This window comes from Mustela lutreola, chromosome 15, assembly GCF_030435805.1.
Source record: "Mustela lutreola isolate mMusLut2 chromosome 15, mMusLut2.pri, whole genome shotgun sequence".
In the NCBI taxonomy this organism is placed as follows: Eukaryota; Metazoa; Chordata; class Mammalia; order Carnivora; family Mustelidae; genus Mustela; species Mustela lutreola.
Window position 1 is genome coordinate 2103772 of NC_081304.1, and position 13702 is coordinate 2117473.

A 13702-nucleotide genomic window follows, 5' to 3' on the forward strand; every position below is an offset into this window, starting at 1 on the left:
TAGGATGCTGTAAGCTTGCGAGCCGCTGGGGACACAGGAACATGGGGCCCTCCCTGAACACAACAGGCACAGCCTCATACAAGGCAGTCCCTCTGCTAGACAGCAGGGATGGCAGAGCCAGATCAGGCGGCCCTGGGTGGCGACAGTTCAGAGCGTGACAGCAGGCAGTGAGGGAGCACCCCCCCGCGCCGAGTACAAGGTCTCTGACCAGACCTGGAAGGAACAGGAGCAGCCCAGGTGAAGGAACAGACGTGAAGGGACACAGTGTGTTTAGGAAGGGAGGGCGGCCTGGTGCGCGAGGTCACAGGAGTCCACGCCGTCTGCGAGAAGCAGCTCGAGTCAGGCTGGGACAAGCATGGACTTTACCCCACGTGCACCTGATGCCCGTTGTGGTCGGGCTGTCACCAGGGAGTGACGGGAGTCGAATCTGGCTTCAAAACGTGGCCTGAAGACACGGGAGGCAGGGAGCGGTGGCGGCTGCTGCAGCAGTCACACCTGGGACACATGCTGGGGGTGGAAGTTGGGGCTGTGGCAGCTACATGGGTCCCCCAAGGTGCCGGGTGACAGACTGTGTGTAGAGAGGAAACGGAACAGGACAGCCACCAAGGACCGTCGGGGCAGGAAGCAGTGCCATTACTACGGCGGAAAAATGTGACAGCGGGTCCACTGGGACCTGCAGGGACCTGGAGGTAGAAGCTTAGAGGCAGCTCAAGAGGTTGATGGGCGCGAGATATGGCCAGGAGTCGAGTCCCAGCCTCTGTGAGGGTGGGTGGCTGGACGGTCATCCCTGCTCCCAGCTCACTCTGAAACTACCAGATAAAAGCCACACTTGGGCCTAATTTCACAGAAGAGTGTCGGCTCAATAAACACCCGGGGTCAGCCATACCTTGAGAGTGAGCCTGGGTTTGCCCTGCAGGAAGCGGCCGGTGACCTGGCGCTGGATCTTCTCCAGGTCGAACTCCTGCAGGGTCTCCTGGCCTTTCTCCATCCGGTACTGGCAGTTGGACAGAATCAGCGGCATCAGGTCCTGCTCAAACTCGTAACTGATAACGTGCAGGTCTGTGACCTCGGAGGTGTCGATGGAGTAGCTGCGGGACAGCGGAGCACGGCACTCAGCGTCCCCTCACGCACACTTGGCCCAGGGCTCTGGGTGACATGGAGCCGGCTCCTAGCGGACGTGTGCTGTCCGAGCAGACGAGCGCGCTGCTGGGGCCTGTGGACCCGAGGGCGTGACGAGGCATGGAAGCTGCCACCTCGGCGCTCACATCCGTCCTGGTGGACCCGGCGGCCCTGGGTGAGCCGGCTCCGAAACCGCTTCATGCAGGCAGAGCAGTGCCCCCTGCAGCCGCGCACCCACCTGCTGCTCCCGCCGGAGAACTTCTCCACGGCGTAGACCATCTCGTTGTGCAGGCTGATCAAGTAGCTGACCAGCGCAGTGGAACAGAGGCCCCGGCCGCGGCGACGAGGCAGCAGGACCTCGAAACTGGTGTCCGTGTCTAAGTCGGCAGCGCAGTAGTCCTCCGGCAGCTTGATCTCACCTTGAGAGGACAGGGGTTCTCAGCAGACAGGCCTCCTCGGTCGCTGCCGCTGCTCCCACCGTGTCAAGGCCGGAGCCGGGGACACACTGACGTTCCACCTCCCGCCTCTCCCCTGCACTGACTGGCTCTGGCATTCTTAACTCTTCCCTGAGTCCACATCGACACGCCAGAATGAGTGGGGACTCAGCCTCCCTGGTACGTCATTTCACATGTCCCGGACACCTCCACTCAGAGGGTCAGAGGAAGCCTGCGCGGCGCCCTGCGAGTGCCGGGCTGAGTCGGGCAGGCACGGGGAGTGCGGCACCTACCATTGGTCTGAAGCGACCTCCGCAGCTTATTCCACGTCGACAGAAAGACGCCGACCCTCCTGTGCAGCAGCTGCTTCACCCCGTCTATCAGACAAAGCGCTTCTTCAGAGCCCCACGCCAACACCGCCCCACCACCACCCCACCAGAGGCACAGAGCCTGACTGCGCCTCTCCCAGCTCCGCTGCAGCGACCCCTTGGAGCCACCAAACATGGGTGGTGCCGACCCGTACCTTCGTGGTAGCTGCCAACGAAAGATCTGATAGATTGGTATTCAGTTTCAGAAACGTTCTGGAACCACTTCACGAGATCCCTCTGCAGTGCCAAAATCTCCGGCAAGTATCTCACGAGTCTCAGCTCTGCCTCCTGGAGAAGGAAGCCCGGCCACGCGTCAGTTCTCCTGAACACATTCCCGGGGAAATGGACTCTGGGGCTGGCTGCATCTGCACTGGGTCCGGTCAACGTGCCGTGTCACGTGATGCCATAATCAGGCTCCTCAGACACGGGAAGTGGCTGTTCGTCATTCACCAGAGCCTGCCGTCTGGATGCCAAACGTCCTGCACACCAGGGACAGTCCCTGGCCTCCTGGAGCTGATGCATCATGTGTATTTGCCAAACACTCATGAACCAAATCTGTCTTGTGAGCCCTTGTGAGGAGCGGAAAGGCTGGGCTCACAGGCAACCAGGCCGGGGATCCCTCCTGTGAGTCCTCTGAGGACGGGACCCAAATTTCCAGTCGAATGGGACGGGGTGCCTCCCGGGAGACCCAGGAAAGCCTTCCCACAGAACTGCCGCCCTTTCACCAACCGTCAGACATTTCTGAGTCCCTACGCTTCTTGCCGGACTGCGGACACTCGTCCAGGGGGATGGGCTCGACAGACAACTGTGCAAGAGGAGCCTTCGCGCGGAACAAGGCCGGCGCGGGTGTGTTTATGGCTTAATCGATGGGACTGACTTCCCACAGACCCCTCTCCCAAGGCCGGGTTGGGAACAGGGGAGATTCTGGGCTGGCGAAAGCCTTTTCACTCAACTCCCAGCACTGGGGGTCAAGGGTGAAGGTGAACAGACACCACCCGGAAGCCGTGAGTCCTGCTCCTCCTTGCTGAGTGATTGGGGAGATGCGGTCCTGGCCCTCCCGGGCTCACAGACTCCTGCTAACCCTGACCTGCATGTGGTTTTCTCTTCCTTTGTGACTTTATGGTTCAAACCGCCTCACGGTCTCAGGTGTACAAAGACCCCACGCCCTGACGCCGACTCTTATGCTCCCGGCGTTCCATCAGGAAAGCAAAGCCCTGACGTCGCCAGTCAGATGCCCAATGCCCGACCAAAGGCGGCCGTCGCGCACACGGGGGACATGGATGCGCGCTCACGGTGGGGCAGCCTCACCTTCTGCAGGAACTTCCAAAGGATGGGCACGGTCTCCCGACCGTTCTTCTGTTCCACCACGTGCTGGAGGTACTGTACCGTGACCCTCCTCCTGCAGGTCCACATCTTAGAGCAGTGGACCGCGCTCTTCGGGGGCAGCTGTGGCAGGAAGGCCACCGGGTCACCGTACACGATTCTGGCCACAGGGTTGGAGCTGATCCGCTCATCTTTGCTGATGAGGGCCGTCACCGTCAGCAGGGCTTTCTCCAGATGCTGGGGGAGAGGACGGCACAGGGCCTGGAGGTGAGACCACTCGCGCAGAGGGGGACACCCGGTGGCTTCAGCAGAGGGGGACACCCGGTGGCTTCAGCAGTGGGCCACTTAGGGAGTCTGCCCTACTGGGTCCAGCACGCGACCAGGCACTCACATTCCTTGTCTCTCAAGACCGCTCACAGGTCACTGTTTGCAGGCTTCGTCTCCGCACAGAGGAGACTCCCAGGCCTGTATTCTACACCCAGTCTTTCACTGACTTTTATTCCCCATTGGGCTGATTTACTCTCAGTGCTGTTGTCATCTGACAGAGGAGGGACAAAGTACGCATTTCTGCTGGGTGTCTGCAGGAGGGTCTGTCTGTCTACCTGCTGCTCTCATGTCCTGCTGTAAAAGGCGGGGGAGCGAAAGCCCCTGCACTCACAATAATGTCCCAACCTGCCCGTCCGGCCTTAGGGGCAAGGGTGAGGGGACAGCAGGACAGTGGAGTGGCTGGGCAGTCAACCCTTAGGCTGGGGCTCAGCCAGAGCCCCTGACAGCAACTCTGTGAGGCAAGCTGGCCGGAGGGCCTGGGGGACACCCAGGATACCGGCCCTTAGGCTCCCAGGTGGGCCGCTGGCCACGTACCTCTAGCTCAGGGAGAATGAGGGTCTGCATGGCTTTCTCCCAGCTCATTCTCTGCTCTCTGGTTGACAGCCTTGCATCGAAATCAAAAGGACCTGCCAGGAAACACTGATGGGTTACCCACGGAACAGAAAGCACACAGCCCCATGAACAGGACCTAAAGGTGACCAAGTCGCACTCCTTTTCAGGGATGGGCAGGGCTCATCTTCCTAAATTAACCTGAACATTTAAAAATGGTCCTTGCTGCTCCCGCCAACCCCATGGTCTTTGTGAAGATACAAATTAAAATAAAGTCAAATCTCAGTGCCAGAGAACTATTTGACTTAGTTACATTATGGACCTTTCCTTTCTACGGATTTCAGTTTTAAAAATGGTAACATTAGCTCAGTGACCACAATGGTCTGTAACCTACTTTTCCACACAATGAACTGTAGACATGTCAACACGGCCAGGTAGCCCTGGACAGCCATGTCCTTAGGAAAAGCAGAAGGACCCGCAGACAAGCCAGGGGTCCAAGGAGGACAAGTCCCAACAGATCACCAGACGCTGGTCTCTCGACGGTGAGGACGCACACAACGCCCGTCCCGGACCATACACGTCCCTCGTGCAGCAGGGGCACTGCACACCAGGCCGGCTTGTGCAAGTGCAAAGCCTCCCCCAAGCACGCACAGGTAACACCGCTGTGCACACGACTGCACAGGTGTCATGGGTCTTGACCCGGTAGGGAAAGGCAAGCTGAGCCATCCACCTGTGCTCTCTTCTACCAGCCTCTCCCGGCTTCCCTTTATCTGACTCCCCATCGACACCCTCCGCTCCCACCCCCCAACCCCGGCCCTTGTGCTCACTCCATTCAAAGTGGTGGTGCTGGCCTGGGAGAAGGCTGCAGAGCACGAGATGCACCACGGTGACGGTCTCGTCAGCGGTCTTCCCCAGCGTCCGCGCCAGCTGCTGCAGGTCGTTGCAGATGTGCTGCTGCAGGAAGCTTCTGGGGTCCTGCACCGGGGGCTTGATGATGTTCAGGAGAGCCTGGGAGGGCGAGACACATGAGCTCGCATGGGGGGGCCGGCGCACCTGTGCAGGCCCCAGGCAAGGACACCAGCCCCGAGGCAGAGGCTGCGGCTCAGAGGCAGCTCTTGTGGTGGCGGAGGCGCCGCTCAGAGAAGGCAGAAGGAGGCAGAGCAGCAGGAGTGACCGCAGTCTGGGAGCGACGGCCTGCGACATCGTCAGTGCGAACAGTCTCGCAGCCCTGTTCTTAGCTCCTTGAAACCCATCTCTCAACAGTGTCTTCCTTCATCAAGATGCATAAGAAATAACACAGAGGACATGGGGAGCCGAGAGAAAGGAGTTGAGGGAAATCAGAGGGGGAGTCGAACCATGAGAGACTGTGGACTCTGAATAACAACCTGAGGGTTTTGAGGGCTGGGGGTGGGAGGCTGGGCCAGCCTGGTGGTGGGGATTAAGGAGGGCACGGATCGCACGGAGCACTGGGTGCGGTGTGCAAACAATGAATTCTGGAACACTGAAAAGAAATGAAAAAAAAAAAAAAAAGATGCATGTTCATAAGCTTACGTGGCAACAGCCTCACCCCTGACTCATTAAAGCTGCACTCTGTACAAAGTCCCAAATAAAAGAATCTCGAAGCCTTAACGTTGGCTATCACAGTTAATCCACTCAGAGGAGACAGTGTGTTTCACCCAGAGAGACACCGAAGAGGCAGGTGACGCGGCGGTTTCGGGAGCCTCTCCGCGCCTGGGTGCGCGCAGTCGTGGGCGCTCATTTAAGATGGACTTCAGGGGTGTCTAGATGGCTCACTCGGTTGAGTGTCTGTCTCTTGGTTTTGGCTTAGGTCATGGTCTCAGGGCGGTGAGATGGAGCCCCAGGTCGGCTCTCTGCTCGGTGTGGAGTCTGCCTGGGGTTCTCCCTCTCCCTCTGCCCCTCCCCTCTGTGCCCTCTGTCCAAATCAATAAATAAAATGGACTTTATGTAGCGTGACGGGTAGTTCCCTCACACCGCCATATGCCACAGTGAGGAAAGGAGGACGCGTGGATGTTCTACTGCTCTGTGGCTTAGGGAACAGTGACAGAGGAGGTGTCCTAATCCACGGGAGGTGGCCAGCACTCTGTAGACAAAAGGACTCACTGAAAAATCTACAGTGGGTCGTTCAAAATGAACGAGCAAACACACGGCCAGGCAGGAACAGGCCAGACCTTACCTGAGGGTTCTGAGCGGCTCCCAGGAGCAGGGCCAGGTGAGTGAGCAGCCGGACGAGCAGGAAGACCCCTGGGGACAGCTCTCGGTCCGACACCACGGCCTCGCCTCTGGACACCGGGGCTCCCAGCACGTGGCCCGTCTGTGTTCTGTCTATGCTGTTACTGGACGAGAGAAGATGGGGAGACGGAAGACCGTCATCTTTCCTCAGCCCTAGGGGCACACCCCAGATTCCTGGGAGCTGGAGACGAGGCTCGCCATTTTGAAGAAACGGTGTTCCAGGACTTGTCCTCAGAATCCCAGACATCTCGCCGCAGCGTCTTCCATCCAACCTCCCCCTCTGGCTGAATACAGCCCACAACATTCTCAGTCGGCTGAACCGACTGACTATTTGTGCAATCCCTGGGCCATGTGTCAGGCCAAGGTCTGCACCTGCTTTTCCCACTGAAATCATCATGGGGAGGGGAGCAGGCAGGCTAAGGATGGCCAGAGTTCGGGACGGGTGACATCAACATCAGGACATGTGTGTATCGATCTCATTTTCCCAAACTGAAAACTACGAGTGAACTCCTGGCAAAGAATTTCATATCACATCCAGGTGGGAGGCGCAGTATGATAGATACATTCTGTTGCAAAAATACTGGAGGTTCTAGAACTTTCTGAAGGTTTGTGAAGATAACAGGCTCGAGTATTTTAAACTGTAACAGTCCTAGAAGAGCCACAATGTATAATGGCCAGAGGTAGGCCCCATCTGCCATCTGGAGGAGCACGGGGAGCCACGCTCATCTCGAGGGAATGCTGGGAAATGGACAACAGTTATGCGTGTGGATTCTGGAGTGTCTGGTAAGAAGGCCCACGTCTCCTTAGCATCCCACAAACAGTGCAGGAAGCTAAGAGAGTTTACAAGTGAGACAGTGTGAGCTCAGATAGACAAAAGCCCAATTTGGGCCTTCGTGGACTCCAGTCCCTCTGAATCAGGTCACTTGTGAATGGAGCACGTTTCTACAGGGACATGGCCCAAGCCCACACGGAGGATATCCGGATAGACACTTAAACGTGTGGTCTGCTTTACATTTAAGAGCCCAATCAGCCAATGGCAGATCAGATCCCTTACTGGGACAGGACTACAGGGACCTCGGCGCTGAGATCCGACGGGACACAGGCCCGAGTGCATGGCAGTAACGAACACTGCACTTAGGAGCACTGCGTCCACTGGGATCGAGTCCACCGGAACACCAGTGCTTTGGTCACTTAGAAAAGAAAGACGCTCTTACATACTTGGCAACTTCAAATCCAGGCTCGGGTTTGTGATTAATCCCTCCAATTAGGGCCCCACAGTCAACGCAGTGGCTCCGTTCCGTGGGCCTGCCACACTGGGACAAAGACAAAGGTGTCCTGCTCAGTTTCGGAGGAGGCGTGCTTCGTGCACAGATGCCACCCTGCGGGCTCATCCGCGTGTGGCACACGGACTGCTCACTCTACTGCGAGCACATGCGGCGGCTGCAGGAGCCCCACGACACGGGCAGATGCTCCACGCAAATACGGCGCACAGGAGTAAACGCGGACTTTTTAAGCAGGAGAGACCACCTGAGTTTTCCTCCCAGACACTTTGCAGACAAACACGTAAGGAGCCTTCCCTTCTCAGGCTCGCTGCTCCTCCCGCCCCCTGACCGCCACACCGCAGCTTCCATCACCGAGCGCCCGGAGACTACTGCAGCCTCCAAACGTAATTCCTGAACTCAGTTTGGACTTTTTTAATTTAAAAAAGATAAAAAGGTAACCATATGATTTGCTCCTTCCAAAACCTCATTTTTCCAAATCTGGTTGTGGGCTGCTGTATACTGTGAATCACAGCCCGTAACAGGCCAAACCAGCCTCAAGCCCGACGCCTGAGACCGTCGGAGTGGAGTGCATCTTGGGAAGAAAGTGCTTCGCTCTCCCCACGTCGTGGAGGAGGAAGTGGGCGAATCTGAGAAATGGGCAGTGTATGTAGTCGTGCTTCCTCCGCTATGTCTCTCATTGACTTTGTTCAATTCCACAGCCTGCTGCTGGGCTAGCCGAGGAGACAGTGCCAAGGGCCCTGCCGGCTGCTGTGGGATGCACACAGATCTCTCCACGGGGCTGATCATCCAGGGTCTCTTTTCCTGTCCTGCGGCGTCTAGAGCACACCTGTAACCCCGCCTCTGGCCCAGTCAACCCCTCGCATGTGTCCCTGACCCCATGTGGATGGAAAGGATGGCCAGCAGCCATTTTGTCTCCTAGAGGGACTTGGGCCATGTCTGGACACATTTTTGGTTGTCCCCCTTGTTGTGCCCCTTATGACCTGTGGAGCTACTGGCCTCTGGGAATTGAGAGCAGGCATGCCTACCACAGCCCACAGTGCTCAGCCCCACAATACAGTGGAGGTCTGCAGGTTTCCACACCATTTAGATGCGTGGATGGAGCACCGTAAACAACCCTGAGAAGAGTTTATGTTCTCTAGAAGGTCATGACCCTCACTAACCCCTTCCCCATGTCCCTCTGCTCAGATCTAGAGGAATAAACGTTTGCGCCGGGCAAATACCACCCTAAATACTGAGACTTACCTCTCCCACAGTGCACGGGTGACCATTGGGACACACTGTTAAAAGAACAACAGGAGACGCGTGGGCTGCTGAGGTTTTACCTGATGACCCAAGGCAGAGGAGGAAAGCCCACACCCTCCTCTCCAGCCTAACCAAACCGAGACATGGAGCAGGGGCCGAGCACATTAGAGAAAACAAGGTGTAGCTTCACCTGACAGAGCAGGGAAACACTGCGTCACAGCCTCCTGCATGGGCCGTCTGGGAGGCAGCACTGGCCTATTTCATACTCTCTTTAACTTGTTGTTTTTAAAGAGCGTGGGTTTTTAAAAAAGACTTTTATTTCCTTATTTATCATATCGAGAGAAAGAGCGCGTGCCTGTGCGTGTGCAAGTGGGGGGAGGGGCGGAGGCCGAGGGCGCATCTCAAGCAGACTCCAGCAGAGTGGGGGCCCACGCGGGACTGGACCCCGGGATCCTGAGATCACAACCTGAGCTGAAACCAAGAGTGGGACGCTTCACCAACTGAGCCAGCCAGGCGTCCCAAGAGCATGTTTTATCATGACTTTTACAATTCGTTTAAAAGGGTTATTAGCTCAGAGGCACCGGACTAGCTCAGTGGGAGGAGTATGTGACTCTTGATCTTGGAATTGTAGGTTCCAGCCCCACGTTAGGTGTAGAGATTACTAAATAAATAGATAAACTAAGTTTAAAAAAAAGACAGAGAGAACCAAGAAAGGCCTTGCTTTGTCTATTTAAAAAAATAAATAAATACTAAAAAACAGAAAAAGATTGTTTCTCAGACAACAGCAAAGTTTACGTAAAGTATGGGTTACATTACTTGGATTCCTAATTCTATTATTTCAAAAACAATTATCTTTGGGTCACAAACAGCCGAGCGGACCCCTGCCTGAGCTGCTGGCTGGACTCACAGGCAGACCCTCCCCCGGGAATGGACTTGGGAAGGCCCTGACGCATGCCCTCTGCACTCAGCAGGGCGTCCTGTGCTGCCAAAGCCCTGACAGTGGGCAAGGGCAGGAGTTTGGGACCTTGAGGCACAAACCAGAGACCCCAGCTCAAAGCACCGAGGACAGTGATCCTGTATCAGAACCTGACACGTACCATACCAGCAGAGTCCTTCCAGACCCTTCCAGGTCCGAGCTTGAGTCAGCAAGTCTTCAGGCATCGTTGGAAGATAAGCACTCTGAAAAGGCAAGAAAGCAGAGAAAGCTTCAGGAAGGTGAGAGACTGGGCAGGCTGCCAGCGCCCCGAGGTGACAAGGTGGGACTTTGGACTCTCCCTCTTCTCCACCAGCAAGTTCTCCAAAGGGAAAGCAGAACGAGGGCTCTCCCTGTCACCACGGACTCAGGCGTCAGGAGGGACAGAGGCAGAGAGAGGAGCCATGAGACACACAGGCCACCAGGGACAGGACACAGGAGAAACCACACCCTGGTCTTACCACCATGTCCGCTGGGGAAAAGGCCAGATTCTGCAGGGGCTCTAAGAGGTGGCCGTGTCCACACAGGAGGACGACTGCAGTGTGAATAACCAGTTCTGCCACTGGGCCCTCGAGGCTGCTGTCCCCATCACCCGCCCTCAGCAGGGGCAGCGTGTTGGTGACGAGGGATGTCGCAAAATGTCTCATGTTTGGAGAAGACAGGACCTTGCTTTCCTCGATGAACTTGTGTAGAGCCTCACAATGCTGATGGGAAAAACGTTTTAGCATTGAAAAATGTATCAAAGAAGAATGTGATATGAAGACAAACCGTTGCTTTCAATTCAGGCATACACGTAACTACTTATCAGATGTGGAGGGAAGGTGGCTGGGGGCCGGGGACGACTGCCCAGACCAGAGCACTTCCCCTGCCAGCGCAGCCGCACACACTCCAGGACTAGCTCGGACAGTTTCTCACGCTCTTGACTTTGTTTTTCATCCTAATTCTGAAAGTTCTGGGTGACACAGCAAGTTGTTCCTCCACATAAGCTAGTTGAGGGGCACCGGGGGCTCAGCTGGCTGGATGGTGGACTCTGGATTTGGGCTCAGGTCATGGTCTCAGGGTCATGAGATCGAGTCCTACACTGGGCTCCCGGCTCAGCGCAGAATTGGCTTCAGAGTCGCCCTCTGCCCCTCCCCCAGCCTCTAAAATAAATAAATCTTGAAAAAGAAAAAATTGAGAACCTCTACCCTAGATAAAAAGAAAAATTATGGGCAAAATGTGTTTGTGGCTCTTACTCCTCTTTAGAAAAGTGCCTCCAGATGCAGAGCCTGTGGGCACCAGCCTGAACGCAGACACTCACCTCTGGCTTAGGGTGGAGGTTTGCATTGCGTAATCGGTACAGAGTGGTGACCTCTCTGTAGAGCGCCAGCAGGAAGTGGGCCGCCTGCCGCGGGCTGGGGCTCCCGCAGATCTGAACGAGAAGTGAGGACCCCGGTGAGGCTTACAGCCGTGGCACACGTCCGCCTCAGGGCCGGAGTCCCGCGGCTTCAGCCCTTCGACCAGGCGGAGGGCAGGGAGCCCGTCCCGAGACCCGGACGCCTGCCACCCTGCACCTCAGACCGCGAGGCTCATAAACATTCTGCGGTGAAACGCAGTGCCCATTGATCAGATCACTTAGGACACAAGTAACAGATATCACCATCTATTTTTCGGACCACTTCACCATTCCTTGAAACTTCTGAGCAGAAAGAGGCTATTTATTTACTTTCTCACTTCCTGGCACAGCGCCAGAGTAAATAGGGACTCAAAGAGGAAGCAAGACCAGAACTGCCTGAAGATTAGATACTAAAAACCCTGCCCTTTATGAAAATCAACACCCCCATCCGGGCGGCCGGGAATCCTGAATGTGCACAGGAAGGAATCTCTCAGCTGCCAACGGGTCAGCCCTCAGGGTGACCCTGAAAGGAGGGAGGCTCCAGCTGGGTCTCAAAAGGAAATAACACCCGTGAGAACTCGGGAGGGAGCTGCTGACGGCGGTGGCCTGGCAGGTCAGCACAATGGAGCAAATCTGTCCCCTAATTCCGTCGCTGACCGCCTCCTGTCTCAGCCAGGCAAGCTGAGGCTGTGGACACAGGATGGCCAACATGGCACGCCACCCGGGGGTGCCTCTTCCGCTGGGCCATTTGACATAAGGGCAGTGTTTGGGACAGAAGGTCACTTGGGGGCTGTCGTACCATCGGACCAGCCACAGCACCCAAGGGCTTGCACTCGAGCACAGCTCTGCCCACCGCGTCCCGAAGAGCCTTATACTCGTCACCGTGCACGAGGTACGGATCCACCTGGCTTGCATTATCCTCCTGCAAAGCCCAGGAACACACAGGTTAATCACAGGGGAGGGACAAGGGCAGCACGAGCAAAGAACCATCTGGAAAGTAAAGGACTGGGTAAGTGTCAGAGGCCCAGCCCTGGGCATGACAGTCCCCTACTATGTTGGGAGACGCCTCCCCCTTGCCCAGGGAAGGGGTGAGCAGGTGAGAAACTGGGGGAGGAGGCAGGGGCGATCCTGTCGCTGCGTCCTGTCTCCACTGAGAGCAGAGACCAGACACAAGTGACAGACCACAAGTATGTGGACTGTCAGCTCTCACCAGGAGGGAGAAAGAAAGTCAGGATTTTAGTGCAATTGTTGTAACCCCAGGAAAGGACTAGAGAGGGGCCCCCCAAGCCTAAACTGCTCCAGTTCTATTATCCTCATTCTCGTGCCTCCTGTCTGCTGAAGAGAGAAAGGATTTCTGCAAGCTGAATTCCTTTTTTTCTTTCTTTTTCGGAAGATTTTATTTGTCAGAGAAAGAGAAAGATCACAGGAGCAGGGGGCAGAGGCTGAGGCAGAGGGAGAAGCAGACTCCCTGCTGACCAGGGAGCCGAATGTAGGGCTCCGTCCCAGGACCCCAGCATCCTGACCTGAGCTGAAGGGCAGATGTCCAACCAACTGAGCCCCCCAGATGCTTCAACATGAGTTGCTTTTAATTTGCCGAAAGCAAAAGCCACCGAATCATTCTTGGGCTTTCCCCACGTCAAACTAGATGGAAGTGAAGCCTTAAAGACGCCTTTCTGCCCGCAGGTGACAGGCCAGAAGCGCAAACTGTCCCCCACGCCCAGCGGCCAGCTCGGGGTGCCACAGTGGAGAAACAAGGGGCCAGTGTAGCCATGGTGCCGGGGGCGGGGGGGCGAGGTCAGGTGTCCTCACCTGCTGCACCACGGCCTCCTGGGGGAGCACCCATCGCGCCGGCTGGCCTTGTCCGCAGAGGCGTTGCACCCACTCCATCCCTCGCTGGCTGGCGAGCTTCCTCACCAGGTACACGCGGTGCCAGTCGTTCCTCCCTTGCCTGCAGAAGCGCTCTACCTGCTGCAGGAAGCGCAGCTTCTCCCCGGCCAGCTCTGCGGAGCCCGAGCGAGAGGTGAGCGACGCTGGCTGAGCAGACCCGCGGCCCGCCCACCCGAGACACGGAGTCAGGCCAAAGGCACGTGCCCCCGTCACCAGGAGCTCACAGCAGGCAAACTAGTCGCGGAGAAAGGGGACATGGTACAGACCGGGGTCACCCTGAGAACGCCCCGGATGTCTAAATCGTGGGGTCTCTAAGCCTGGGGTAAAGACAGGTGCCGAAGGAGACCTGCCTGAGCCCTCCTGAAGCTCGCTGAGGATGTCGGATGCTCTGTCGAGACACAGGCGGACCCTGGCCGTCTCCTGTAGGTACTCCACGGACGCCTCGCTGGCTGGCTCCAGGCTGTGCCGCCACAAGCAGGTCTGCAGGAAGACCCCTTCCTCCCGCAGGTGTGCCGGCTCCTCGCTGGCAGACAGACCGCTGGCCTTCTCGTACAGAGAATCCTAGGGGACAA

General features: G+C 56.9%; 1 protein-coding gene across 5 annotated transcripts in view; it reads right to left on the reverse strand.

Annotated features, from left to right (window-relative positions):
- The window catches only part of RNF213 (ring finger protein 213), a 103494-nt gene that overhangs the window by 6408 nt on the left and 83384 nt on the right, over positions 1-13702 (reverse strand). For 3 of the 5 annotated variants that reach the window (XM_059147724.1, XM_059147723.1, XM_059147726.1), the window contains exons 48-63: positions 13481-13691; positions 13053-13243; positions 12043-12165; positions 11169-11279; positions 10330-10572; positions 9993-10074; positions 8896-8930; positions 7589-7683; positions 6315-6474; positions 4948-5128; positions 4106-4197; positions 3230-3481; positions 2077-2209; positions 1847-1930; positions 1358-1538; positions 887-1088 (exon numbers count right to left, since the gene is read on the reverse strand). In XM_059147724.1, the coding sequence (XP_059003707.1) occupies positions 887-1088; positions 1358-1538; positions 1847-1930; positions 2077-2209; positions 3230-3481; positions 4106-4197; positions 4948-5128; positions 6315-6474; positions 7589-7683; positions 8896-8930; positions 9993-10074; positions 10330-10572; positions 11169-11279; positions 12043-12165; positions 13053-13243; positions 13481-13691 (2376 nt within the window). Of the gene's footprint in view, positions 1-886; positions 1089-1357; positions 1539-1846; positions 1931-2076; positions 2210-3229; positions 3482-4105; positions 4198-4947; positions 5129-6314; positions 6475-7588; positions 7684-8895; positions 8931-9992; positions 10075-10329; positions 10573-11168; positions 11280-12042; positions 12166-13052; positions 13244-13480; positions 13692-13702 lie in introns of those variants that run through there. The other 2 variants (XR_009347847.1, XM_059147725.1) reach the window with 2 other exon arrangements.